Source organism: Vulpes vulpes, chromosome 6 (assembly GCF_048418805.1).
Source record: "Vulpes vulpes isolate BD-2025 chromosome 6, VulVul3, whole genome shotgun sequence".
In the NCBI taxonomy this organism is placed as follows: domain Eukaryota; kingdom Metazoa; phylum Chordata; class Mammalia; order Carnivora; family Canidae; genus Vulpes; species Vulpes vulpes.
The window spans coordinates 60,395,588-60,423,327 of record NC_132785.1 but is presented as its reverse complement, the minus strand read 5'-3'; the positions used below and the strand labels follow the sequence as shown (position 1 = coordinate 60,423,327).

The following is a 27,740-nucleotide window of genomic DNA, read 5'->3' as shown; positions in this document are numbered from 1 at the left end:
AGCAGCCAAGGCAGCGCTGGGCTCTGGGTCTCCAGCTGTTTCCCTGGGCCCCAGAGCATCGCTGACCTTGGAACCCACGCAGAACAGAACCCGCAGGGGCCGGCCGGCTGTATTGGGTGCGGCCTCCCTCCAGGAAGGCCTCCGAGCTTGCTGGCGGCCCTCAAACCCACTCTGGAAGATGGTGGGCACGTTCACATTGATTTTCCTAACCTCCAGTATCTACTGTTTATAAAACACTCTGCCCTGCTCGTGACGTTTGGGGGCGTCTCTGTACTGGAACTTTGAAACTTTGCTTAGTGAAGTTACGCAAAACACAAACTCTGTGGGGGCATTTGGAACATAGCGCTGGCGGGTCGTGTCCGAGGGCACCTGTCATGTTTTCTAAAGGGCTTTGCTTCTCATGACCACTTGGGTGGAGGGTCTGGAGCAGCCGGCCAGCACACATGCACACAGGGTCACAGAGGGGCCACCTCCACAGGGACTGATGGGGTCTGGGGAGCATCAGGGCTGCTCAGGGGACAGCTGCCGATTCCAAAATGAGGCCAGGGGGAGAAGCGGCTGCTAGGCCCAGGTGAAAGCATCCCCGCCTGTGAGAGACTCCTGGAGAGCCTGCCCTGGAGGACGCGTTCTCACCCCTTCTCAGGACCGGGACCCCCGCCCCCTCCCCACCCTCAGGTCATGGGCTATACCCCAGAAACCTGTCATTCACAAGTGTCCCTAGCAATCAAAACCAGAAAACCCTGCTGTGCACAGAAGCGGCCCTCACGGTTCTGGTCATCCCAGGGGCTCTAGACTCCTATCCTACAAGTGTAGTGTTTCCCAAAGAAGCCCCCCACCCTGGTGAGAGAAAGGCAGGACCTAGTGTTCCAGAGGGACATTCTCTGCAACAGAGCAAGAGAAGACCAGGACGTGGAATCAAGACGGGTGGGCCCCCTGCACCTGGGAGACCTGCTCCAGGCTGCAGCCTATCCAGGACAGCCCATGTTAACACAAACCAGATGCAAGTAGCTGCCAGCGGATGTGCAGGTGGGATGACTTTAATGGGGGTTAGGTGTGGGGGCCCCCGCCAGTGCTGGGGCCACTCCCCTAGCTTTCATGGACCTATCGATCCACTTGAGGAAGTTGGTGACCTTGGTGTAGATCCCATACTTCCCCTTCCGAGCACATCCTTCTCCCCAGCTGACAATGCCAGTGACAAAGTAGGTGTCCTTGAATCGGGTGACATGGGGGCCCCCGCTGTCCCCCTGACAGGCGTCTTCGGGCTTCGAGTCATAGCCGGCACAGAACATGTTCTGGGTGATGCTGAAACTGCTGGACAGCTTGCACGTGTTCCTGTCCACATACGGCACCTCCATCATCTTGAGGGTGGTGGACAGGCGGCCCTTCTCGTGGGTTTTCCCAAAGCCGCTTACAATGCCTGTCTTCTGCGTCATGAGTGTGGACTCGGCCCAGTCCTTCTGCGGCAGGCAGGCGGGCGCCACGTTCATGCGGAAGGTGATGGGCGTCTTCAGCTTGATGACCGCGATGTCAAAGTCGTATGTCTCCCTGACAAACTTGTTGTGCTTGATGATCATTTCCACCTCGTGTGCCGCCTCATTGCCCTCCTCCTTGTCTGTGTCCCGTTCACCTGCGACAGGTGGTGTTTGTAGGAAAAATGGGATATGGTCATAGAAAATCTAAAAAACCAAGGAAAGCATAACAGGGTCAACAAAAACAGCCTTTGGTGTCAGCCCAGGGCAGCCACCAGGCACACTTCATCACTGTGAACAGCAGGTCAGGCTGACATTCCCTGAGCCTGCGATGAAGCAGGGGCACCTGCTCTGACCCCACGGCCGCCGGCATGAACTGGGATGTGCTGAGGGTCAATTCTCAGACGGAGAATGAAAATGCAAATTCAAAATGTCTCATTGATACTTTTACAATTGATTACACACTGAAATAATAGTATTTTGGATATATTGGATGAAGATATATTACTAAAATTAATTTCATCTGTAAACTTAAAAAATGTATCATGGAAATTTTAATGTAACTAGAAAACTAAAGATCACATGTGTGGTTGTACTTGTGGCTTGTGCTGGTGAAGGACAAACGACAAGACGTGACAGGCTGTGCTCCGTGCCCAGACTGTTGAAGAGGAGCTCTGGAAGCCTACCTGGAGGAAGGGACACTGAGGGGAGCCTTGTGGCACTAGGGAAGACCACCCCACACCTCTGCCCCTCAGGGTTCCCGGGTGTCAACTACCAGTTCCAAGCTGGCAGCTCTGAAAATAAGGAAGTGACAGAGGGCACTGCAGGGCCTCGGAGGAGCTGAGGCGCCACTTACCTACCCTCACCGTGAATTTCTTGGCTTGCTGGAGACAGTGAGCTGCAGTGAGGATGTAGTACTCGCTCAGGATGGTACCTCCGCAAAACCCCTCATTCTCCTCATTGATGAGCAGAGCCTGCAGGGAGCACAGCCCGTCCACCAGGTTGGGTCTGACATCTGAGAAGAGGAGCAGGAGAGCCTTCCCCTTCCTCCCCGCCTCCCAGCCTGGATCAGAAGCATCCCCCCCCTCCCCGCCGCCCCTCCCCACTGGAGTGTGCATGTCTCCAGCCTGGAACCTGCAGACTCCTGAGTGTCCCATGGCCATTCTGCCACCACGGCCTCTGAGACCTTGCTGTCGTGGGGCTTGAGGTGGCCATGGCCACAGCCCCTTCCCAGCCACGCCGTCCCCACCCCCCCCACCCCCCCGCCACCACTGGCTGGATGCTGGGGGTTTGGGCAGCTCCTTTGCACAGAGCAGTGCTCCAACAGACTCAGGAGACGTTTGTTGAGGCCCCACTGCCTGCCCAGTGCTAGCACCCGGGGAGGCTTCTGCCCCGGGGCCACAGACCCCCAGAGCCGTCCCAGCACTCTCAGCAATGTTAGGCACAGGAACGCGATTTTCAGTGTGAAAACCTTTGCTACGTGCCTGTGAATTCTAGCGCAGACCAGGCAGGCCAGTCTGGTGTTTGGGGTGGTAGCTCAGCCGTGGACAGGCCTCAGAAACCCCCACCCAGGGGCAGTGTCCGGATCCATGTAGCTCCCCCTGCCGGTGACCCTCTTCTCCCCGCCAGGCCCTGAGAGTGAGGGAGGGAGCCCTGGCCTGGGAGCTCCGGGAGCCCAGCCCGGCAGGCACCACCCCTTCCCCCAAAGTGTCAGGTTGGCAAATCTGGAGACGAGCACTTTCTGCTTTTCCTCAAGAGTCCCACACCTCACAAGCGGGAGTTGCTGGCTAGGGGTGTGCCCCGGCCAGTGGAGCAAGGAAGAGCTCTTGAAGACCTCCATAACTCACAGCTGCGCCGTTGACTTTCTGGGCACGATTCACCAACGCCTAACCAGCTTGGGTGACCAGTGGGGGACAGTCGGTCTCCCCAAGGCCTGGACCCTAACTCTTCCTCCTAAACACAGAAGCCAGACCCCTGCTGGGTTGGGCTGGGCTGGGCTGAGTAGCAGGAGTCAGGAGCCCTCTGGACAGGATCCCGTCACACAGCCTGGGGCCAGGGGGAGCTCGTCCTGCCCGCCCCGGCGGGGCTGCGTGTTCTCCCATGGGGCCAGGTCAGTGCCACTGGGGTGGCTGGGGTGGGCTCCGCCCTTCCCACATCGAGGTGTGTACACATCAGGGGAGAGATCTGCTGATCTCACAACTACACTTGACGCTTGGGGCCATGTCGGACCCACACCGTTCTCCCTGAATGTGTGCTGCAGGCAAGGTGACCACACGCTGAGCTCCTCCCCGGGTTCCCAGTATTTTAGACAAATGCATGCCCCCTGAGGAGCCACGAGCAAGACAGGTGGAGGTCATTCCTCATTCCTACAGGTTGTCGGTGGCTCTGGGGCTTTTGCTGGCGGAGAAGCGAAGTTAGGATTCCAGATAACACAGAGGATACCCAGTTACATTTGAGTCAAGTATAGAGCAAACAATTTTTAGTATAAATGTGTCCTATGTGGTCTTTGAGACATACTTTACATTAATGATTGTTCCTCGTTTATCTGAGATGCAGAAATCCTGTGTTGTTATTTGCTAAATCTGTCCTAGTCCAAACCAACAACCAAAGAGTGGTTTTACCTTGGCAAACACATGGATATGCTCTTCTTCCAATCACTACCTGCCTTGTCAGGATTTATATGTTTGGTAAAAAAATGTTTTACCAAATCAGAGCTAAAGCTAGGGGAGTGTCTCTGGCCTGCCAGTGGTCAGAAGAGCAGCTGAGGGCCCCACACAGCCTGGGGCCTGCAGCCTGAGCTGTAGTGGTCTGTCTGTCTGTCCCTTACAGGCAGCAGACAGGGAGGGATGGGACCCCTGTCTCACCTCAGGCAGCATCCTCCCTGGGGCCAGCGGATAGCCCCACTGCCGGTGCCACCCAGGCCCGCTCAACAGTCACCTGCCAGGGACACTCGCCATCTCTGCAGTCCTGGCCACCCACGATCCGGACCAGGCCACTTGCATCCTCGTCGAGGTCAGAGGTTGTCTGGTTGAAAGGCAGCAGGAACATGGTGTTCTGGGTGGGAGACAGGTCTCCGGGGTCATACTGCTCCAGCATGCCGGCCTCTTCCTCTGCATCTGGGGGAGCCTCGCTGCCAGGGGCAGTCTCGGTGGCCCTCTTCCTGCGTCCCACAGTGGTTTTCCCACAGGGGAAAGGCTCTGAGAGAACACAGGCTGGCTTCAGCCACCCAAGACCCTCCCTGTCCTGCATACAGAACTCTCATCTGACCCAAAGGGGGAAGGTGGGGAAGAGGCAGCCACGTGGGGGTGGCAGAGGGTACCCCTGAGAGCTCTGGGTTACACGACGGAGGATAGGCCCACTGTCTTGGGCACCTGAGACTCTGCACCCAACCCAAGCTGTTGGTCAGGCAGGGGCAGGCTTGGGGGCGGGGGCAGATGAGTGAAGAGAGAGGACTAGCTTCTGGGTAGGCCCCACGGTGGAGCCAAGGTCAGAGGTCAGACAGGAGCAGTGAGGGCAGGAGCTCTTTCCCCGGAGACTCAGCCCCTCACTAGGCCAGACCATCCCAGAGCCTCCAGGCCACTCAGGGCTCAGCTTTCATCTCAGGAAAGGAAACTCAGCATCTGCCTATGGCTCAGGTCAGGATTCCAGGGTCCTGGGATCAAGTCCCGCCTGGGGCTCCCTGCTCAGGTAGGGATCTACTCCTCCCTCTCCCTCTGCCACTCCCCCTGCTAGTGCTCACTGTCTCTCCCTCTCTCAAATAAATAAAATCTTTAAATTAAAAGAAAGAAAGAAAGAAAGAAAGAAAGAAAGAAAGAAAGAAAGAAAGAAAGAAAGAAGAAAGAAAGAAAAAGAAAAGAAAGAAAGAAAGAAAAGAAAGAAAGAAAGAAAAAGAAAGAAAGAAAGAAAGAAAGAAAGAAAGAAAGAAAGAAAGAAAGAAAGGAAAGAGACGAACACTAAAGCCCATCACTTGGGGCCTGTATGACCTAACCATTCTTGGGAGTCCCTGGTTCCCCTTCTGGCTCCTGCACCCTCCTCCCGGCAAGTCCATGGCCCTAGTAGTTGGACCTGTGCTGCTCTGCACCTGTTCCAACTCCCAGCCTTCCAGGGCAACAGGACGTGCCATGGTCACAACCACATCATGGGTGTCCAGACAGGCTCTGCGCAGCGTGGCCCCTGTGCCACCCTGCACCCTGACGTCATCACCTGCACCCGGGGAGTCAAGCAATGTCGCTGGCTTTTTTTTTTTTTTTCTTTGTGTGAGCCCATACTTGTTGCATGCCTGTGCCACTCCCAGGGCCACTCCGGAAATGGTCTCCCTGCTGAAGAGGAATAACTGTGGGAAGGCCCTGGATATCGCCTGCCAGGCCCGAGACATACTGGGGGGGAATGGGATTTCTGATGAGTATCATGTGATCCGGCACGCCATGAACCTGGAGGCTGTGAACACCTATGAAGGTAGGGGCTGGGTCTCTGCGGGGAGGAGTGTCACAGTGGCCTGTCTAAAGAAGAAGGGTGGGGACAGCAGGCCTGAATCCTCCCAGCTGTCATCACTGGTGACCTGGGGCAAGTCCTACCCTGTGTTCTTCATCGGGAGTGGCTCACACAGGGACTGTGGAAGTGAAATGCTCTCAGCCCTTTCCCCCATGGTGCTCAGGTGGAGGGGTGCTCCCTAGACTGTTTTATGACCTCTTCGGGCATCCCCAGAATGGGGCACGATGCCTAGTGAGCTGGTAGATGCTAGGAAGCAAGAGCGCAGCTACACACAGGAATCACCACTCCATTTTATGTTAAGAGAAAAAAGACAAATCATTGTCAGGCTGTAGTGCCTACATCTGGCAACTGGATATAATCGCATTGGACCTAGAACACCTTTCCTTGTGGGAAGAGACATGGAAAAAGATTATTTGAAAAAAAGTACAATCTAGTATGAGCCAGGCAGAGATGTTCTCAGACAGTTCCCAGAGACCGTGGGTCTGTGGCCCACCCTTGTGGCCCACCCAGGACGTTGGCCAGCGTGCCCACTCTGGCCAGGGAGCCTGTGGGGTGGCACCATGTGCCGCCTACCTGTGGAGATGCAGGATTTGCCATTGTCACCGAGGACATACCCGCTGGCACAGGAGCACACCACGGAGCTCTGCTCCTCCCTGCAGAACTGGTCACAGTCCCCGTTATCGATGCTGCAGAGTTTCCGCGTGGCTGCAGGACAGGCCAGAGAAACCAAGGCTGTGTCTAGCTGGGAGGAAGGATGGCAACACCAGGGGCCCGTGTATCTACCTGCCAACCCCACCATGGGGCCCCCAGCAGGAGCCAAGGGCCTGAGCTTCATGCCCAGTGTGCACCACAGGCTGTCCGGCCGAGGAAGGGCCTCAGACAGAGCTGGGTGGCCACCCCAGCCAGGCCCTTCCCCCCGAAATAAAGGGGCTAGATGCATCTGGGACTATTTGGGTTTTGATGACAAAATAATTACAGTGATATCAACTTTAGCGTGACTTTATAAACCAGGCATGATGGCTCCAGGCTGAGGCAGCTCTGGGCTCTGGGCAGAACCATGTGGAATGGATAGTCCCGTCTAGGATAGTCTCAAAGGAATCCAGGCTAAGACCGCATTCCACGTATTATAAAGTAAGTAACATGAGAAAAGGGCAAATCTTTCTCCTTGGGGGCAACTGGCCTGATACAAATCAAATCTTTATTACAAAAATTAATCACTGTAATAGGAAAACTCTCTGACATTTCCATGTAGAATTAGTTAAGTGCACCACATTTTTATAACTGGAGCATCCTGGACATTTGGAATGGACACTCGCTCTCGCAGATGTGAGTGGAGGGTAGTGCTTGCAAGCCTCAGCTGGGACCATGGGGAATCAGCGCCACCCCAGGGGAGTGGGTGCTCTGGGCTCTGGGTTACGGGGTCTGTGCTCCACGCATGTACACTAGCCTCTCGCAGGAGCGGAGAAGTTCAGATTGTAGGACACACTTGGCTGTCAATGAACCGCTCTGGTGCCCCTACGATGCCACCACGTGAACCTCAGCAAGGAGCCCCAGCCTGTTTCCCAAGAGCTGTGGCTTCTCCCCCTGTTCCTGACCCGGAAAGAGGCACTCACACAATTCACAGTTTTTGCCCTCGTATCCTTCTGGACAGATGCACGAGTACTCCAGGAGGCCGTCTTTGCACTGGCCCTGGTTCTGGCAAGGACTGCTCTCACACTGGTCACCATCTACAGAAACAGGGTTCCACCGAGCTTGCAGGCAGCTCCCACTAGCAGGCAAACGGTCTTGCTGTGTTGATCTTGGCACATGCCATTCAGATAACTTGAATAAACCTGAATTCTTCCTGTCTCCCTGTAAACACATCTCCCACCTGGACTTCATTTTACCCCCATGTTCTGTGGCTCTGTGTACATGATGCCTTTATCTAACTGGGGCATTGATAAGCTCTCCTATTTCTGCCGAGACGCTGGACCATGTGTATTCAGCAGAGTGAGGAGCCTAGGGCTGGTGACTGGGGTTCCTCCCTCTGCTCGTGCTCTCTCCCTCTCTCTCATTCCCTCTCACTCTCTCAAATAAATAAATAAAATGAAATTAAAATTATCAGAGTTTGGTACCCCTCAAGTAAGAGTGAACTAATTAAGTCCACACCTAAGTAACAAAACTAGAATTAGCAAAAGTTACAAAAAATGATCTCATCATAACTATTATGGAAATACTCAGAGAGGAAAAGTCTTAGTTGAGTAAGAAATAAATGGGATTGGAAAGGAAATTCGAGAAGAATTTTCAAAATGCAAATACAGTCTCTCCCTGTTTCAATGTCTGAATGAACCCCACTCGATATTAAGATAGAAAGCATCTCACCTTTGTATTTATTCCAGAATTCCATCTAAAAGGGAAAAGAAGAGCTTAAAATACATTAGGGAAAACACAACCATTTCACAAAGCACCACAACCTATTCGCTCAGGCTGAGCGAACAGAGCAAAGGCCTTTTCTGGTATAAATTGCACTAGAACGACTGGTTGAGAGGGGGTTTTCAGATCTGCGGGATCTGTACAGGTGGACTTTGGTCACCTTAGATGCACAATCTCTGTTGAATGTTGAAAATTTATTTTCAAGTAAATCACGGAGGACTGGATTATACCAGAAATGGTTTGCTCTGCTGGCTGCCCCCAAGCCGATCAGTGAATGGTTTTGAGTTGAGATATCTGGGTCAAAGCTTCATTAAGGGATCAGGTGCTTGGTGAATAATCATGTTCAACTGAAGAAATGGTTATTGGTGATTAGGTTAAAACAGGGCACCAAAGACCTATATTATACTAGAAATTGTTCATAGTCTTAATTGTTTTTGCAGTGTTCAGTAGCTTGAACCGTGTGCCACCAGACTGTGGTCTTCCCGGGAATAGGGTCGGAACAGATGTGAGGAAGGTTTGCAGGGAGAGGAGACCACATTGGCTCTGGGCAGCATCCTCAGGAGAGCTGGAAAAGGCATGACAGCCACTGTGGGGATGTAGCTGAGGTCCAAGTGGTGTGCCCACAAGGCAAGGCCAGCCCAGGACTGCAGGCAGCATCCGGATGCTGAGAGAGGCACATGGGCCACCTTTTCCCTCGCAACCTCTCCACCGTCCTGGGCGCCCAGGGAAGCTAAAGGTGTGTTCATTTCCACCTTCCAGGTGGAATCAACCTGGTGCCACCTTGATTTGGACATGCGGCCTCCAGGACTGTGAATGTGAATTTGCTGCAGAAGCCTCTGGAACCTCACATACTGTCTCTTTAAAATTTCACTAAAGAAAGCATCACACAGCAAAAACGACTATTTTGTACAGTTCTGTGAAATTCAGCAAATGCCCATGTACAACCCCCACCACAGCTGAGACAGGGCAGCTCCTGCCCTCCGACACTCGCAGCTCATGGCAGCTGCAACCCCAGAGCCACACATCTGCTCTTCGTCTGGGCTGCGACTTCTGAGTGTGTTGTGCAAACAGACTCGCGCCTTGCACAACCCAACCCTTCATCGGGCACGATGCTGTCGAAGCTCACTTGGGCTGCTATGCACACCAGCAGCTTGTCTCGTGGCTGAGTAGAACGCTGTGGCAGCTGGTTTAGCCAGCGCGCAAGCAAGGACACGTGAGTCACTGCTACTTTGGGACGACTGTAACTAGAGTTGCTGTAGATAATCATGCCCAAGTTACCGTGTGAACAGGTTTTCACTTCCCTTGGTGAGCTCTCGGGAATGGGGTCACGGGGTCCAACGGCAACATCTTCCTAATGCGGCTTCCGACTGAGCATCCAGCCTGCAGGTGTGTTGGGGTGTCTCGCGGTGGCAGGCTGCAGTCCGCGCTCCCATCGTGGCCCAGGATGTCGCATGTCTGCTGCAAGCACTTCCCATCTGTGCGTCTGTACCCCCTTGTGAAGTGTCCGTTCACATCTTCTGCTTGTATCCAGTTGGTTATTGATCTTATTCCGTTGAGTTGTGCGAGTCCTTTATGTATTCTGAACACAAATCCTGTGTCAGGTATGTGGTTGGCAAGTGTTTCCCAGTTCATAGCTTATAGTTTTATTCTTCAATATTTTTCACAGAGCAAATCTTAAATTTTGAGTAAGTCCAATTTGCCTGTTTTCTCTTTCATGGGTTGAGGTTTTGGTGTCATGTCTAAGAAATCTTGCCTAACTCCATGTCATGACACTTCTCCCTGAAGTTTTATGTTTTACCTTTAGGTCTATGATCCGCGTTGAGTTAACTTTTGTACAGCGGTCAGGTTTAGGTCAAACATATGTATGGACATGGGCAGCTATCCCAGTTCTGTCATTTGCAAAAGACAATTCTTCCTTCGTTGAGTTGTTTGTGAACCTTTGTCAGATCTTGATTGGCCGTATTTTTGTGGGTCCATTTACTGACTTTCTAGTCTGTCCCACTGATTTATGTATCTTTCCTTTCCCAAAACAGGGAATATTTTTGCAGTTACTGTAGATTTGCAGGGAGTCCTGTTCTTTCTCAAACTTCTTTCAGTTATTCTAATTTCTTTGCCTTTCCATATTTCCGAATTCAGAATCAGCTTGTCTCTATCTGATGGAATGTTTACTGGCAAAGGAGTAAATGCACAGGTACCGCTCCTCAGGTGCCACATGTCAGATGTGGTGGCGGACATAGATTCGGGCAAAGACTGCCAGCCTCCGTATCCTCAGGTGTGGTCAGCCCGCAGAGGTGCTACTGAGGCCGTCAATATTTTTTTTACATGAACACTTTATGTATTAGAGTTGGTTTAACAAAATCTCCAAAGGCCTCACGACCCTCCTACCGATGGGACCATGCCCCGCCCTCAGTGCCCCCCAGCCCCATGGGGACTCCCATCTCCCCACCCTGCACACCTGTGGAGGGGACCCGGGGCTGCTGTACTCTGCCCCCTGAGGGACTCGGGCCAGCCTTCACCTGGGGCTGTGCCTGCTACGGGGCCTGTACACCAGTCCTTACCGTCTTGGCTGTGTCCTCAAAGACCTCGCGGGCTTCCTCGAAGGAACACGTCTCCTCCATACATTCTCTTTCCAGGTTGCCTTTTTTCATCTCCTCCAAAAACGAGTTGGCCCTGCGGACGCGCCCCAGGACGTTGCTGGCACGTTCGGGGCTGAGAAACACTGGCAGACAGGCAGGGACATGTCACCTGGGAGGCCTCAATGGCTGGCCTGCTCCCCACCACCACCCCTGCAGGATCTGCTCACCTCCACTCTGCAGGAGGCCTCCCTTCTTTGTGCCCACCTCCCTCTCGACCCCATGCATGACCAGGCCACCAGTGGCTTTCTGTGTGCCCATCCTGCCATCCGGTAGCTCCCTGCATGTCCCATGCAGCTACACCGGCTGCCAAGCCCTCCCTCACCTCTCCCTGCACCTCTCCCTGCTCGCTGCTGCTGCTGCACTGGCCCCCCACCTGCGCCCAGCCCACCACGCTTCTGGGGCTTCACACATGTTCATGGGGAACGGTGGTGCCCTTCTTAGCACGCTTTATCAAGTCTCAGGACACACACACACACACACACACACACACACACAGAAAACAGCACTTAGAGGAAACAGTACTTATCACCACATTTTCTACTCAGTTTCTGTTCTATTTCATTCACAAATCACTGAATTGGGAAAAGTTTTCCATTAGCAATAATCGTGCCTCAGATAAACCTCATTGGCTATGATACTGCCACTGAGCAAAGCTGCAAACCACTGAATAGATCAGAGACTCAAAGAAGTCCTGACCTGCCCCCCCCCCCCCAGGTATCGTAGATCAGAGCGCCTCGGGCTGTGTCCTGTGCTGCATCCCTCGCATGCTCCCCTCTGCCGAGGACTCTTCCCCGCACTCTGTGCCCTCACAGAGCCTCCCCCTACCCATCAGGACCTACGTCCTGAGTTCCGTCCTCCCCTTTCCACAGGGCAGGCAGCACCCCCACGTGCAAACCCAGAGCCTGCTGGGGACAGGCAGCAGAGCTTCAGATGGCTCGTTTACCTACTGCTTAGTGTTGGCAAACGGGGGTCACCAGCCGAGTACTTCCGAGTTGTCTTAGCGCCGAGGCTGGCAGGTGCTCAGTAAATGTTAGCTTCACCCCCACAGTGCTTTCCCTTCCAAGGCCACATGTCTTTTAGTGACATCACTGTCACCCCCATGACACTGTGGGCACCCCCATCGCCCCAGAGGTCTGGCCTGCGGCGGAGTACGAGGGGCCCCCACCTGCAGCTCCGAAGTTCTCTCCCTCACCCCACTTCTCACCACCTCCTCATTCCCCACACAGTGCCCCCTGCCTGCCCCTCTGCCTCAGGCTTCCCCTGCAACAGGGGCACAGACAGCCTCCAGGCCCCCACCTGCCCCCTCCTGCCCCTTCCTGCCCCCTACTGCGCTCTCCCACTCCCACTCCCCCATGTGGCTCCCACTCCCCCATGTGGCTTCACCTCTTTCTGAGCCCCTTCCCCCAGCCAAGCCAGCCTGAGGGTGGAGGCACCAACTTCTATCTTGTCTTTCCAGCACAAAGCTCCTCTCTGCCTATGACTCCCCGGCCTCCCCAGCCTGCTTTGGCATTGGAGGGGCACCTCCTTCTGTCTCTCTGTCCACGAGCTTCTGTGTGTGACCACTGCTCTGCTGTCCGGCTCCCCAGCTACAGGGAGGGAGGCTCACCTGGCCCCGAGCTACTCTTGGCTGAGGCCTCTAGGCCCAGTCATGTCACAGCAGGGGGTGGGCACCCACCTTCCCCCTACGGAGACTTGGGGGCCTGGCCCTGATCCCCAGGGTTCCTCCTCCTCCTTGGGCGCCACCTCCACAGTGTGCCAGGCGACGGGCACTTACCACTGCCCCCCGGCAGCGGGAGGCAGGCCAGGGAAGCGCTGAGCAGGACCAGGCACAGTGGGCCCGCCATGGTGTGGCCAAGGACAGGGTGTCCGTCCTGCTGTGACAGGTCTCAGGGGCAAGGTTCAGTCACCCTGGCTCCAGGCAACCAGTTGTCTTTCTCTTATCACCGCCTCCTGATTGGAGCCTGGGCCACGAGGGGGCCAGGGATAGGTGACCATGCGAGGGCACGGCCACCCTGCTGCAGCGGCTCTGGGGAGGTGCCGGCGTCAAGAGGGGTTCGGGGTGGGGGTTACAAGACAATAAAAACCTCATCCCAGGTTTCCAGGATCCCGTTTGCTGTCATCCTGTCCTTATGACCACGATGACAGTCAGGGGTCATTTCCCCATCTTTTCTCTAGGTTTAGTGTTGGTTCACGCCATCTGAGGTGCATGTGGGTTCCCCCACCCCCACAGTTCAGTGGTCCTAAGAGGCAGGGTGAGTACCATAGGTGCCTGCACGCACTTCTGGGAGGCCCGTGCCAGCCCAGGACCAGGCAGCCTGAGGTCGGGACATGCCTACCCGTCCCCCAGCCCTGGCGCTAAGCTACGGAAGTACCTCTGATGGGGGATTCACCTTGCACACCCTCCTGGGGTGGGGGCCTCTCAGTGAGGCTGTCACACAAAGGCCAGTCTGGGAGAAGAGGTGAGGACAGCCCACCCCATGGCCCGTCCGCAGTCCCTAGGGGCAGGGACGTATGGAGGGCACCTGGCCTGCGCACCACCTGCAGAATTCAGGAAGCTCATCTGCTTGGCTTTTACCCCAAGAGGTACTCCCCCACTCTCCCCACTAGGGCCGCGTCCCCTCTGGAAACATGGCAGCACCCGGAAAAGCTCAGGTCTGTGCTGGTGGAAAGCAGCACCCCCATGGCGATCAGGCCAGGGAGGGAGGGGTGCCAGCCAGGTGCCAAGGTCCCTGGGAGGGGAGGAGACAGACCCAGTGACACAGCAACACTGCACTGTGCACCATAGCACCTGCTACGTAGCCCTGACACATCGTGCATGTGGCCAGTAACGATGGATGCCCACAGTCACTGGGACATAAGCCTCGTGTGTCTGCTTGTTCGCTGCCCTGTCTCCAGCACAGCAGGTGCTCAGCAAACCCCAACAGACTGAAGGAGTCCGAGATGTCCCTGTCAGCTCGTGCTCTGGGAGCTGGGCCAGGCCTGGTCTTCTGCAGGGTGTATAGTGTTCTATGCAGGGCCCAGCCCTTGGGGCCAGTCAGGATGGGTAATGTTGTCGCTGGTGTGTCCAGCATGTGAGGGAGACTGGATCCTTGGTGAGCCCCTCCTATCCCCAGCCCCTGGGGGTGGGAGATGATGTGAGGACATGCGCAGAAAGAGGGAGGTGATCCGTAGCGGTCAGCTCAAGGACACGTCAGGTATGTTAGACTTTAGAGACCATCCCGACGTTGCCGGGCACCCATGCCATGGCAGCTCTGTGGAGCAAGGGCCTGCATCTCCTCCTGTGACTTGGGAAATCGAGGCAGAGCCAGCAACCCCAGGGCCCCTTCTAACCCTGTTTGTGTCTGGGTGTCTGTCTTCAATCCATCCTCCCCTTTTCTTTCCAGGCAGGGGGGTGAGCCAGCTCCTGAGTCCTGTCGGTGGAGAACTCCAGAGGCTGGCATACCAGCCTCACCTGCAAAGCCCTGACTCTATGGAGCCCTCCTAGGAGCCTCATTTTACGTGCTCAGGACCCACCCTTGTGACCAGCATCAAGGATCTGGTATTGTAGACAAGGAGCCAGGGCATAGAGTGGAGAAGCAGCTTGGCCAAGAGTGGGAGGGGGAACCCATCTAGCACAATGTCATGTGGGACACCCTCGTGCTAAGCCCCGGGCGGGTGGCAGGCTGGGCAGGCATCAGCCTCTTGTGTAAAGGCCCAGATGGCAAACACACCTGCCTCAGGGGCAGAAGGTCTCTAACCTCACGGCTCTGTGCTGCAGTTCTGAGCAGCCAAGGATACCAAGTAGGGACTGAGCACATCCCAGTAACACCTTGACAAAAATAGATGACAGACACGGTGGCCATAGCCTGTGGCCCCTGGTCCACTCTACATTGGACTTGTCTTGACTCTTCGGCCCTGTGAATCCCGGCGCCCAAATGCAGCAGTGTTGAGCACTGTTGGCACTCCAGGCATGGGGTGGCCAGGCGCCGTGCCCCCAAGCGTGTCCTGAGACGGGGCGAGGTGCCCACAGGGTGTGTTCTTACCTACCGAGCTGTGTCAGCTGCCCCCTCAGACAGCATGTTTCTCACTCCTCCGTGGCCTAGGTGACTTCAGGCTGAGGGGGCTCCCCAGTCACCGGGAAGCTTGATAAAAATGTCACTCACTGGGTCCTTCCCCTGATCCCGCACATGTGACAGGACCAGGGAACTGGGCAGCTCTGGGGCAGGGGTGCCCTGGGCCTCTCGTTGAGGACCATCATCGACCAGGGCCTCAGTAGGGGGAGAACACCCAGTTCTATAAGTTTTGGAGAACCCGTCAGTGCGATCCAGAAGGAGGAAGGCAGATCTCAGGGGCGCTGTGGACCTGAAAGAAAGACTGGCTCCAGGACGAGTGTTAGGGCCTCAGCAGGGTGAGCGTGGATATGGCACAGTGGCAGGCAGCACCGACATGTGCACAGGAGGTGTGCCAGTAGAGGGGGGCAGGTGGCAAATGCCGTCTGGGGTGACAGCCTCCTGTTTCATGGGAAAAGCTACATATACAGAAAGATCTTGAAGGATAGCCAGCCAAGCAAATGGGTGGTGCTTCCAGTGTGTGTGAGATGAACAAGAGAGGAAGGCATGAACGCAAAGGTGGCTCTCGGACAACAATGCTGCCCTTCCCCAGCCTGGTTGCGTCTGTCCCCAGACACATCTGTCCCTGTCCCCCACCTCCCACGTCCTGCTCAGCCTGCTTTGTGCCCCCTCATGCCCCAAGAAGTGCAGGGGTGTTTCTGGACGTGAGGACGGGACAGGCAGCAGCTTTATTCTGGGCCAGCAGTGGCCCTGGGGCTAGGGCAGTGGGGCCCGGAGGAGGCCTCTCAAGGTATGGCTGGAGACCATGAGCTGGCGCAGCCACTCGATGTACTGGGAGACCCTGGTGTACACTCCAAAGTAGCCTTCAGCCGCACAGCCCTCCCCCCAGCTGACGACACCTGTCAGGTACCATGTGCCCTGGAACTTCGTGGCATGCGGGCCCCCGCTGTCCCCCTGGCAGGCATCCTTGCTCCCGTCCAGGTAGCCGGCACAGAACATATTCTCAGTGATGGCTGGGGAGCCACTTCTCCTGCGGGACTGCTCCTGGCAGTCCTGGGTCATCACCCGAGGCACATCGATGGCCATGAGCTGGAGGGCCGTGGCGCCCCTGTCAAGCAGCTGGCCCCAGCCGCTGACAGTTGAGAAGCGGATGAAGGCCAGCGTCCTCTCAGAGAAGGTCTTCTCGGGCAGACACAGAGGCACCACATGGTCGGTGTAGGCCACGGGTGTGCGCAGGTGCAGCAGGGCGATGTCATGGTTCGTCTTGAGGGGAATGTACTTATCGGGGACGATGACCTGGGCCACATGCCGCTCCTGCTCATCACCGTCGTCCTCACTGAGGTCATGCTCGCCTGCAGGGGACTTGCACTGCTCACCCCATGCCCCACAGCCTCCCTTTGGGGCCTTAGGGGCCCTGTGTCCAGCCCCAGGCTGGCGGGAGCAGTGCCCCAGGCAGCCACCACTGGGCTCCGGCTGGAGTGTGAGTCAGGGTGAGTCTGGGGTGCTGAGGGTGAGTGAGGAGGGATGCTTAGCTCCCCCAGTCCGTCCCAGACCCTCCCGGGGGTGCTCAGCATCCTGTTGCCTACTGGGCGGAGGTGCCCACCATGGCCCACACACCCCTGGGGCCTCTGGCCCAAGTGAGACAGGGGCATAGAGCGTCATCCCCGTGACTTTATGTGATGGGAAAGAGGCTGGGGGAGCATGGCCACAGTGGGACCTGGGGCACTGGGGTCTACCCAGATGCTGCCCCATTTCTCTTTTTGGAGAAGCTTATCCAGTTGTGGAAATTGATGGAGGGACCACGAGACCTACCCAGCACCACCGTCAGGTTTTTCCAGTTCTTGATTCTTTCGAAGCAGTGAGCTGCAGAGACGACCCAGGCAGTGTCGATCAGGGTGCCCCCACACAGCAGCTTCCCATCCACCTTCACTGCCGCCTGGCAGGGCACAACAGATGCAGGTCCCAGTGCTGTCACCCTGGGGACTCACCTTTCCCCTGTAGCTAGCGATGGCCACAGAGAGCTCACAGATGCCGGGCTGACTACAGGGTACACGCCCAGCATCACCACCCAAGCTGGACCCCACACGCCTGGTCTGAGAGGCTGGCCAAGCGTGGTGCTCTGGGGCTTGTGGAAGGAGAGGTATTGAACGGAAGCAGGGTGCCCTCCGTCAATGCTTCCTTCTCTTCCCAAAAGCAAGGAGGATGCTGAGTAGGTCCCTAGTGAGGCTTGTGGTTTTCCCTGCAGTGGTTTGCCCACAGTGGATGGAAGGAGCTGGAGTCCCTAGCCAGCTGGTCTGCAGACGGGGAGGGACTGAAGGGCCAGAGAGAGGCAGGTCACTACATGTGATGGTGAGGCTGATCAACCAGGGAGGAAAGAGACCGGATGCAGGGTCAGCGTGCCAGAGTCCTTGTGTCCTGAGCATGAACAACAGGACCCAGGGTGCTGGGGACATGCCCCTTCCTCACCCAAGCTAGCATCTACTGGGCCTTTCGGAGAAAGGTCTTCCTGTGTGGGTAAGGACAGGTGCTTGCGGCTCAGTGCCCCACCCTGATCTGTTACAGGCAGGCTGTCAGGCTCCCGGAAATGCATCTGGGCCTGGCTGACCATGGCTCTGTGCCGCAGCCATGAAGGTGGTCTGGGGTGGCTCTTACTGCTGAATCTGAGTCTGAGTTTCAGTGGGCCTCAGTTTCCCCACTGGTAACATGAGTGAGGTGAGGTGGCCCTCTGTCTTGGGGGTGGGGTAAGTGGTCCTGAGAGGGGAGATCCTGGTGCACATGTGGGCATGAGTGCTGGCTGCACTCCCCCCAGACAGCCCTCCCAGAGGCTCTCTTCTTTACCCACAGAAACCTGCCCTCATCACCTCTCCCCTGCTCACAGAAGTACTGCCTATGCCGGGCACCCTGGTGAACAGGCCAGTCCCATCTGGGGGGACTGAACACCAAAATGCAGGGTTCTGGCAGGCTGGGGAGTGTGGCCTGGATCACACAGGCTGCCCGCAGGCCGTCACTGCCTACCCCCACCTGTGCGAGGTGGGAAGGGGTGGGGTTGGGGGGCAGGCTCCTTCTGCTGCTCTGCAAGGGGTCCCTGAACCCAAGGTCAGGCCACCGGTGACCAGTGAGCCTCCAGCGTCCCCTACAAGGTTCGCATACATTCAACACTCTCAGTGGTTTAACTCCAGTGTCCCCACAGGAAGGGTCTGGGGGACGCTGGGCCAGGCTCAGACACCTGTGTGTGCACATCCCGCTCCTATGAGATGTAGCTTTATGCCCAGTGCGTCTGGGGGGCTGATCCTCTCTGCATTTCCAACAGGGACCAGGCTCATGGGCGGCCCCACACCCTGGCCATGCGGGGACAGCCTCCCCTGCCCACAAGATGACACGTTACACATCAAGGAACTGTTTCCAGAGGCAAATGGTGATGGGGCTGGGACTGGGGCTGGGTTCAGACCCTGCCTCTGCCATCCGTCACCAGTGGCCTCATGTCCCTCATCAGTGGATGAGAGTGAGGCCAGCAGCCCTGAGGAAGAGGTGGGAGACGAGAGCTGAGCTGACATCCAGATGGACGGAGGGAAGCAGGCCGGTGGGGGCTGAAGAATGAGGAGGACGTGCCTTGCGCCAGCAGGGAACCCTTGAGGCCAGGGTCCTGCAGCTGACTGCCCACCATCCCTTTGGGGCCTTACCTGCCAGGGGCACTCCCCTTTGGGGCACACTTTGCCACCCACAATTCGGCCTTGGGGGTTGCTGCCAATTCTCTTCTCCAGAACAGGTATTTTTCCACACGGATATTCCACTGTAGGAAACAAGTCACAGGACCATGGTGTTCATGCCCAACGAGAGCTTGTGAGGGGTGAGTTCCATGGGCTGCAGCAGGGCAGGGCCACCCGTTCAGGAGCTGCTCCTGCAGGAACAGAGGGGTCCTTCCCTCTTGAAACTGGGCTCTGCTCACTTTCCCAGGGGACTGACACTTGTCCACAGACTGACCAGCCCTCGGACAATGGCACCGCCATCCTGAGCAAACTCGGAACTTTGATTTCCCCAGGAAAGCCCCTGGGCTGGAGGAGAGACCATGCAGAGGCAGAAGCAGGACGTCAGGCTCTAGCCAGGGTGGGGTCGTCCAGACCTGGACTCCGGACCATGTCGCGGTCAGTGCCGACCCTGGGTGCGGCCCTGTGGCTCCCATCAGAGGGGCCAGTGATGGGCGGAAAGAGCCTCCCTCTGCTCCTCTGGGGCTGCTTTGCACAGGCTGGTGGCTCCAGACCCTCCAGGGAGCTGCTCCCAGGGCTCTGTCCATGCCTGCTGCCATTGTGGCTTGTTTCCAAGCAGGCACAGATGTAGTACATGCTCAGTAGTGTAGTACATGCTCACCCTTCTTGTCTCTCACAAGATGGCCATGGCTGTGCAGGAATGGGTGGCTGCTCCTTGGGAATGAAGCAAAACACAGACCCTGGGGCTGGCCCCCAAGGACCCGTTACCTATGGGCATGCAGGACACTCCATCGTCTTGGAGCGTGTACCCCTCGTGGCACCAGCAGGAACGCCTGGCCTCTGCGTGGTCACTGCAGTACTGCTGACAGCCTCCATTCTCATTCATACAGATCAGCTGGTCCTTCTTATCTGAGGACAGGAAGGGGACAGGCTGAGAGGGACCTCTGTCGGTCAGGGAGAAGCAGCCCTCCTTCTGCACAATAGTGGTGCTTAGGGGCTGCCACAGAGACAGCCAGATACCAGCTGTCAAACCGCTGAGGTTTGATCCAGAAAGGTGACCTGGGGTTGTGTGTGGGCCCACGTCTGAAGAGCTTAGCCCACTGGGATGTAGGAGTGCCAATGGGGCCTCCATGCCCCGCTCCCAGCAACTGGCGGGAGCTGTGGAGGGCCAGGGAAAGTAAAAGTCCCCTGGGGACAGTACAAGTGTCCACTGCAGTTGGAGGCCTGCTGGCAAGAGTCCAGGCAGATGGACCACAGCCAGGGCCCTGGTGCCCCAGTGAGCTGGCCGGGGCTGCCTGCAGCTCCGACAGATGGAGATGAGGAATGTTCATCCTGACTCTGCAGGGCAGTGCTACAGTGTGGAGACAGGGTTAGCTCACTGTGCAGTCCAGGACCCCAGCAGGAATGCCTGGCCTGGAAGTGAGTTCATACCAGGGCTCCTGAGCATCATGGTTCTGGGGGATTCACACCACGGGTCCTGAACATCATGATCCTGGGGCATTCACACCAGGACTGCTGAGCATCATGGTCCTGGAGGACTCATACCAGGGCTCCTGAGCAGTAAAGGTCCAGGGGGATTCATACCAGGACTCCAGAGCACTATGATCCCAAAGGACTCACACCAGGGGTCCAGAGCATCATGGTCCTGGAGGACTCACACCAGAGCTCCTGAGCAGCAAAAGGTCTGGGAGGATTCACACCAGGACTGCTGAACATCATGGTCCTGGGAGAGTCACACCAGGACTGCTGAGCATCATGGTCCTATGGGAGTCACACCAGGACTGCTGAACATCATGCTCCTGGGGGAGTCACACCAGGACTGCTGAGCATAAAAGGCCAGGCAAAGATTCCAGTCCCAGGAATTCCTGGCAGGAAGCCTCTTCTCTTAGCCTTGCCTTTCCTCTCCCTGGCCTCTGGTTTTCTTAGAGCAGAAGGTGGCCATGGCCCAGAAGAACTCTTTGGATGTACATTGTGTGATAAAGGATTGAATTCACCCAAAGTGCTCCTAGGAGATGATGTCCATACTCTCGCTGATTAAGGTGCACACTTTTAATGTAACCTGCCTGATAAGAATGCTGTTTCCTTGGGGGCCTTTGGCTATACTGGATGGTCTAACCATGTGATTCATGGTGGGGGCTTGGGCCACATGGTGTCACCTTAACCTCTGGAGGGGCTGGAGACTAAGCCATGTGACTACGTGACTGAGCCCAATACAATCTCTGGACACAGAGGGTCATTGTACTTCCTGGGGTGGTGGTGATACTTCCTAAGTCTTGTCACACATTGCTCTTGGAGAACGGAAGACTGTCCACAAGGGTCCACTGGGAGAGGACAATGGGAAGCTCACACTGACCCTCTGCTGGCTTTATTCTGTATCCTTCCAGTGTAATAAGCTATAACTTTGAGCACATCTGCCTTGAGAGAGCTCTACGAGTCCCTGCAGCAGAATAGTGACACTGAGATGGTCTGAGGGACTCTTGAAATTTGCAATACTTTAACATTCGAAAGGTCAAAAAAACACCTCACACTTTTGTAATAGCGGGAAGGGAAGATATAGTTTTCCCAGCTGTCTTGACTGGAAGCTGGGTAGTCATGCAGAGCCCTCACTGTGCTCTCTCCAGGTGTATCCGAATCCCCCGGCACTGGGAACTCAAGGGTTTTGTATTTCCCAGAAGTGGACAGGAGGTGATCAAGTTTGAGAATTAGCACCTTAGGGCAACCCGGGTGGCTCAGCGGGTTAGCTCCGCCTTTGGCCCAGGGCGTGATCCTGGAGACCCGGGATCGAGTCCCACATCGGGCTCCCTGCGTGGATGGAGCCTGCTTCTCCCTCTGCCTGTGTCTCTGCCTTTCTCTCTGTGTCTCTATGAATAAATAAATAAAATCTTTAAAAAAAATAACCTCTCTTTAAAAAGAGAGAGAGAGAGAGAGAGAATTAGCATCTTAGAACCTCAAACCCAAGACTCTCAGGTTGGCAGGGGCTTTCTCAGTCACAGAGCCCAATTTCCCACCGGGGCTGAGGCCCTGCTGGCATCTGACCAGGCCGTGCCCATCAGCCTGCTGGGGCTCTGTCTGCCAACCATGGGGTTCCTCACTTTTCTCACAGTTCCGGCCCTGGAAGTCATCGGGGCAGAAGCAGATGTAGGACTGGAGCTGGTCCTCACAGGAGCCTCCGTTCTGGCATGGATTCGAGGCGCACTGGTCCCCATCTGTGGAGGGACTCAGTGTTAGTATGCTGTGGAGAAGGCTGGGGGGTGGGATCAAATGGGCCGTTTACCGACTCACCTTTGTAAGAAATCCAGAATTGCCTCTGAGGGAACAAAGAGGAAGCAGTATGAGATGTGTGTTTGCCAGCAGCAAATATGGACAGCGTCCACAGAATGGACTTGGGAGCAGGCATGAACTGTGGGGGCTGGGGGGCTTCCAACCTGGGCCCTTTGAGATGGGCCCTGGAAGCCAGACTTTTCCTTTGGAGATGAGGTGAGTTCATCCAGGGGGAGGAAGTTATTTTCCTAATCCTATCCCCTCTACCCCAGATCACTAAGGTCATCAGAGGTCACAAATTTCCCTCTCACAATTCAGAATTCACAGGAGTTGTGAATGCCCCAACTCTGCCACCTCTAAGATGTGGACTTAGGATAAGGCATACGTGCTCTCTGGGGATGAGGGGGTCATCTACACACGTGTGTGACAGGAGGACAAGGCAGTAACGGATACAAAGGCATTTTATGATTGCAAAGGGCTCTAATGAAATTGATTCTTGAGGAATCTTCTGGCCAGGCGAACTGAACCCTACAGAATCACTGTGAGAATAAAGTGAGACCTGTGGGAAATGCTTTGAAAAACCAAGTAGTGAACAAATGCAATGAGTGACCATCCTCAATGCCTCAAATAGCAAATAGCCTCACTTCCTGTTGAGCATGAAGCATGTCCCGTGAGTGTGAGGTGTGTGTCTTGTGATCATGAGGTGTGTGTCCTGTGTGAGGTGAGTGTCCCATGAGTGTGGAGAGTCTTGTGAGTGTGAGGTGAGTATCTTGTGAGGATGAGGGGAGTGTCACATGAGCGTGAGGTGCGTGTCCTATGTGAGCTGCGTGTCCCGTGAGTGTGATGTGTGTGTCATGAGTTTGAGGTATCTCGTGGGTGTGAGGCTTGTACCACATGAGCGTGAGGTGAGTGTCCTGTATGAGACATCCTGTGAGAGGATGTATGGTTCTGTCTCCTCGCAACCTGAGGGGCACTCCTGCTGGAGCAGTTGAAGGTGTGGTATAACTTGAACATTCCACTCAGAACGTGAGAAGAGCACGGAGACCACTCTGCGCATTAGGCCTCGTGCGTGTGGAGGCCACCATGGCTTCCCGAGTGTCTCCTCGCATAAGTTGCCCTGAGGAGGCATCTGCAGGTGGGCACCGCTGGGAAAGGCCGGCCCAGGCCCGTCTCTCGGGGGTCGGCTCCATCAGCTGTGCCTCCTAGAAGTATGGACAGCCATCTGGGGACCGGGACCTTCCCCGGGAAGGCAAGGGACACACTGAATGTGCCTTTCACACTGCGTTTTGTGAGGTGGGGTTGGGGTGCCCCGTGCGGCAGAGGGGATGCATGCTGCGGGCGGGAGCTGCCTGAGCAGGGCAGAGGGGATGCGTGCTGCGGGCGGGAGCTGCCTGAGCAGGGCAGAGGGGATGCGTGCTGCGGGCGGGAGGCCCTGGAGGGCCGTGCCTGCTTGGAGTCGCCTGTGGCTACTGGGCCGTCCGCATCACAGAGGCAGCGGAGGGGTCCCCGAAGGCTGGCCGCCCAGCCACAAACCTGGGGGGAGCTCACCGTCCTGTCCACGTCCTGGAAGATCTCCCGGGCCTCCTCAAAGGAGCACTGCTCCTCCAGGCACTCTCTCTCCAGGGAGCCGGCCCGCAGCTCCTCTAGGAACGAGTTGGCGCGCCTTTGCCGGTGCAGGACACCCTGGGCTTCCTCCTGGGTGAGGAAGACTTGGGGGGGGGGGTCCCCGTGAGCACTGACCCCCCTGTGCCACATCCTGCTGAGTCACCACAGTCAGGGCTTTGTTCAGCCAGCGACAGTGGCTCCACATGAGCCTTGTGTGTGAGCTGGGGAAAGGCCTGCCTGTCATTGCAGCTGAACCCGCTCAGGCTTCTGGGCCTGGCGGCCTGGTTCCCAGGGACACCCCTGCGAGCAGAGCTGGCCCACAACGCTTAACAAGATGTAATATTAAGTGAGGTGAGAAGATCCTAGATCACACGTACTGTAAATAAAAGTAAATGTGCACCTACGTATGCAAATGCAACTTATTGAAAGAAGGCACGTAGAAAATTATCTTTGGGGATGGAAAGTTAATGTTTCAAAATGTGTACAATCAACTTTTAGAGCCTCAGCATCCCAGCACCTGGGACATTGTGTGGGGAGCAGGGGTGAGATGTGCAGGGGGTCTGCTCCCAATGGAGGGAGGGGCCGTGGGAGAGTGGGAGGGGGCGGTAGGGGAGGGGCCTTGTGTCCCTTGCCTGCCCCAGGCTGTCTTCCCTGGTGCTCTCGGAGCCGGAGTCGGAGCCGGAGCCGGAGTCGGAGCCGGAGCCGGAGCCAGAGCTGCAGCACATCCTATGGGGGCTCCCTCCCCCAGCCTCCCCAGCCCCTTGCTCTACTTCTATATGGCCCACCCCCTCTTGGAGACACGGAGGTGCTCACGAAGACTCCAGTACCCTCTGTAAGCTAAGGCCACTGGGGACCCCTGCTCGGGCCCAGCACAGGCTCCTGGTCATCCTCTCTTGGTTGGAGGAGACTGTGGCCAGCGACTGCCCTGATGTGCCTGTCTGGCTGCGGGGACCTTCCTGGGTCCTGCTCCCAGGACTCCCTCCCCACTCCTTTGCTGCCAGCCCTTGAGGTGTGATATCCTTCAGGTCTGGGTTTTCTGCTCTAAGGAAGCTCGGAGTCCACCTCCCCACTTCCGCTTCAGCTGTCCCTCCAACCACCAGAAGCTCCAGGTGTCCCGGAGCCCCAGGGATCTGCAGGCCACCACCCTGCACACTGAGTGACCCATATGCACAGACACCACATGGGCCTGGCTTCCCCGCCTCTGCCCCACGGGCTGGCTCTTCCCTTCCCCCTCCCGTCTTGGGGAATGGCTCTGCTCGTCCCAGGAGAATTCGACTTCTGGAGGGCCCTGCCCTGAGCCCTGTGCCCCTGCCCCCCCAGCTCATGACCCTGGCTTGTGTGTCCTCCGGGCCCCAGTCCAGGCCCCGTCCTACTCCCTCCTGCCAGCCTCTAGCAGGTAGCTCGCATGAGGAGAGGGTGGGTGGTTAGAGCTCCCCTAAGGCCACCTTGGGGGAAAAGTAATGGGACCAGCTTGAACTCCTTGAGTTTGAGGTTTCATCAGGACACACAGGCAGACATGTGGACAGGTGCCAGAGAGGAGGACACTGAGATTGGTGACACCCTCCGGAGGCCGAGAAAGCCCATGGAGCCCCGGGGGGCACGACTGCATCCCTGGGGACAGCTGTGCAGCGAGCAGCTGGGCAGCCAGAGAGGCCAGGCCTGGGAACAAAGCTGGGACTGAGAGGCAGAAACAAGTGGGATACTGAGCCCCAGAAGTGAGTGCAGCCTGGAGGTTTCCTGCATGGCAGGGAGGTCCAGGACCTCCAGCAGGTGGGGTGGCTTCAGGGGAGGGGCTGGGGTGGCCCCCAGGCCCAAGGATGACAGGGACCACCTCTCTTTTACGGTGACAACGTTTCTGTGTGTGAATTTCTGGGGAGCCTGCCTGGTTGGGAAGGAGACGTTGAGGAAGGGGTGGGGGTGGAGGTGGGGGGGTTGGGGGACAGAGAAGACTGTCTACCCCTGCCACCCTCAAAGTGCAGCAGATGTGTACCAGGAAGCCCTCGGGGAACCAGCAGGGAACTTGTGGAAGTCTGGCAGGGGTGTGTGGGGGGGAACCCGACAAGCACTGTCTTCCTGCTCAGGAAGGACGAAGGCACCCTGCCTCCCCCGAGGGTGGTGCTGTCCTATGGGCCCCTGCAGGAATCAGTGGGTACCCCATCCTCTCCCACGCAAGCCACTGGCGGGGGACAGTGCTGCCACCTGGACCATCCCACGGTTCTGAAGTCTCAGTGGGCACCGCCAGTGAAGCACGTGCCTCTGTCCCTCTTCCTCCCTACTTTCCCCTCAGTGCCTGCTGGTGGACCAGAGCCACCCAGGGTCCCCACCCTGTCTCCGGCACTGGAAGAAGCAGGAGGGCTGGGCAGGAGGGGAGCATCCTACCCTGCACCCCTGAACCCTGGGTCTGCTTGCCGATCCCATGGAAGTTCCCGGTGTGTCTGCCACGTGTCTACCACGCAGGGGGGCTGTGGGAGGCGTGGATGTCAGCAGCCCGGCAGCCCTTCCCCAGGGTTTACAGGGAACCCTCCCCCTGACATACCTGCAGCCAGAGACCCCTGCAGGCCCAGTAGGAAGCAGAGGAGGGCCAGCTCACCTGCCCAGGCAACCATGGTGAGACCCATGGTGTCACCGGTCTATTGACATTCCAGGTATGTGTGTGTGTGTGTGTGTGGGCGGGGGGGGGGGGGGGGGGGGGGGGGGGTCAAAGTCCTGGCCTTCTAGCGGGCAGAGGGGTGGGGGAGGGAGGACTGGCTTCTCAAGCCCAAGGGGCGGGGCAATGCCAGATCCCTGCAGGAAGCCACCAACCCCCTCTCCCAGCCCCAGAGCTGTGTCTGTGAAGCAGAGGCTCCTGCCCCAAACATCTGTGTCCGGACCTGTATCTGGCAAGTGCACCTCAAATGCAGTTGAGAACTCTGAGGTCCTCCGGAATTAGGATGGCAGTTGGACACAGAACTAAAGTGACAATGGGGAGAGGAGAGAGGATCTTGGGTGTGGATGTGAATATTCTCAAGAGAGCCACGGGGGAGACCTAGGCAGAGCCTCCTTGCCCAGGGCCTGGCTTTCTGGGTGAGCCGGAAGCCTCATGGGGGTGACTGGGAGTAGGGGCACATGCCCCAAGCTGAGCCTCCCTCTGTGTCCTTCCAGGCATCCTGGGCCCAGGTCACAACCCTCAAGGACCCATGGTCCAGGGTTGCCAGGCATGGCAGGCTTTCTCAGGGTACGAGGCTTCCGCTCTGACCTGGGTGGTTCCGAATACCCCTGGCACCATAGGTTACCCCAAGACTCTCCTGGGTGTCCTGCCTCTAGCAGGCCTGGGTTCGACCCTCTGCAAACTGGTGGAGGCTGGGGAGGCCAGCTCTGCTCATCTCTGTCCTGGGGGCCACACAGCCCGGCTGCTTCCCACAGCATCCCAGCTCTACTTCCCAAGTGGAAGAATTAGTACCCGGGGGAGAACATGTTTTGTGGATCAGTTCTGGAATTTCTAATTGTTACTCTTGGTAGCTGTTTGGGAATTTGTCCTTGGTGGGAGGTGGTGGACTTCACTGTTTCTGCAGATATCTGCGTGTGGCCTTCTTGGGGTTCCCTAGGGCGCCATGGATGTAGCTGCAGCTCTGGAATCAGACTCTGGGCACCACAGCTCCATTTGCTCCCATCCAGGGTACAAGTGGCTCATTCTTGAGCCCCCATTCTTGCGTTGGGCTGGTATCACCTCCGAGAGGTGGTGGGAGCCCTGCCCTCAAAGGCTGTAGGCAGTGGGTGGGCAGAGTGCCCCAGGCACACTCCCTGGGTCTTGGACGGAGCTCAGGGCCTTCCCAGACTCCCGGGGGCCCTTCCTCTGGGGCTGGGGTGACTGAGGGCTGCATGCAGTGGGGCTTACACCACCAGGAATCTGTCCTCACCAGGGTCCTTGAGCACAGCCTTGCTCTCTCTGGAGGCTCTGGGGGAGGACCTGCCGGCCCCTTCCAACTGGGGGCTCTGGAGGGCCTTGCTGCCTGTCCTCTGCCTGCAGACCCACCACCTGGCCTTCCAGCTGTGTGCGTGTGTCAACGGGTCGGCATAGCAAGATTTCCATGCTCCGACCAGCCTCTGTGACCCCTTGCTTCTGTGGGTCACACT

General features: G+C 56.9%; 2 protein-coding genes and 1 pseudogene across 6 annotated transcripts; all 3 read right to left on the bottom strand.

The window, feature by feature from the left end:
* Positions 1–1,021: 1,021 nt before the first annotated feature.
* Positions 1,022–12,936, bottom strand: F10 (coagulation factor X). 2 transcript variants are annotated; one of them, XM_026008914.2, is made up of 8 exons: positions 12,783–12,936; positions 10,931–11,091; positions 8,322–8,346; positions 7,574–7,687; positions 6,534–6,665; positions 4,407–4,666; positions 2,326–2,443; positions 1,022–1,627 (listed from the first exon to the last, which is right to left on the bottom strand). In XM_026008914.2, exons 1-8 carry the CDS (start codon positions 12,850–12,852, stop codon positions 1,038–1,040), a joined length of 1,470 nt encoding a protein of 489 aa, XP_025864699.1. In that variant the 5' UTR covers positions 12,853–12,936; the 3' UTR covers positions 1,022–1,037. The 2 variants fall into 2 exon arrangements, with proteins under 2 accessions (XP_025864699.1, XP_072617207.1); XM_072761106.1 differs by having other exon boundaries at positions 12,684–12,872.
* On the bottom strand, positions 11,560–11,663 carry LOC112927518 (U4 spliceosomal RNA; annotated as a pseudogene).
* A 2,830-nt stretch (positions 12,937–15,766) lies between the features above and the next one.
* Positions 15,767–26,295, bottom strand: F7 (coagulation factor VII). 4 transcript variants are annotated; one of them, XM_026008915.2, is made up of 8 exons: positions 26,164–26,295; positions 23,571–23,731; positions 22,044–22,068; positions 21,854–21,967; positions 19,530–19,670; positions 18,738–18,847; positions 16,870–16,993; positions 15,767–16,409 (listed from the first exon to the last, which is right to left on the bottom strand). In XM_026008915.2, the coding sequence occupies exons 1-8, from the start codon at positions 26,243–26,245 to the stop codon at positions 15,814–15,816; spliced, it is 1,353 nt and encodes a 450-aa protein (XP_025864700.1). In that variant the 5' UTR covers positions 26,246–26,295; the 3' UTR covers positions 15,767–15,813. The 4 variants fall into 4 exon arrangements, with proteins under 4 accessions (XP_025864700.1, XP_072617208.1, XP_072617209.1 ...); XM_072761107.1 differs by having other exon boundaries at positions 23,556–23,731; positions 26,164–26,278; XM_072761108.1 differs by lacking the exon at positions 19,530–19,670 and having other exon boundaries at positions 23,556–23,731; positions 26,164–26,278.
* Between the last annotated feature and the right edge of the window lie 1,445 nt (positions 26,296–27,740).

Bases quoted from the DNA above. Each gene is read 5' to 3' on its own strand.
- F10 (XM_026008914.2), bottom strand. From the start codon at position 12,852: ATGGCGGGCCCACTGTGCCTGGTCCTGCTCAGCGCTTCCCTGGCCTGC. The intron at 11,092-12,782 runs GTAAGTGCCCGT...CCTGTCTGCCAG, and splicing joins CCCGCTGCCGGGGGGCAGTG to TGTTTCTCAGCCCCGAACGT. The intron at 2,444-4,406 runs GTGACTGTTGAG...TGCTCCCTGCAG, and splicing joins ATGGCGAGTGTCCCTGGCAG to GCTCTGCTCATCAATGAGGA.
- F7 (XM_072761107.1), bottom strand. From the start codon at position 26,245: ATGGGTCTCACCATGGTTGCCTGGGCAGGTGAGCTGGCCCTCCTCTGC. The intron at 18,848-19,529 runs GTAACGGGTCCT...TGTTTCCTACAG, and splicing joins AGTGTCCTGCATGCCCATAG to TGGAATATCCGTGTGGAAAA. The intron at 16,410-16,869 runs GTAGGTCTCGTG...AGTCCCCTGCAG, and splicing joins AAACCTGACGGTGGTGCTGG to GCGAGCATGACCTCAGTGAG.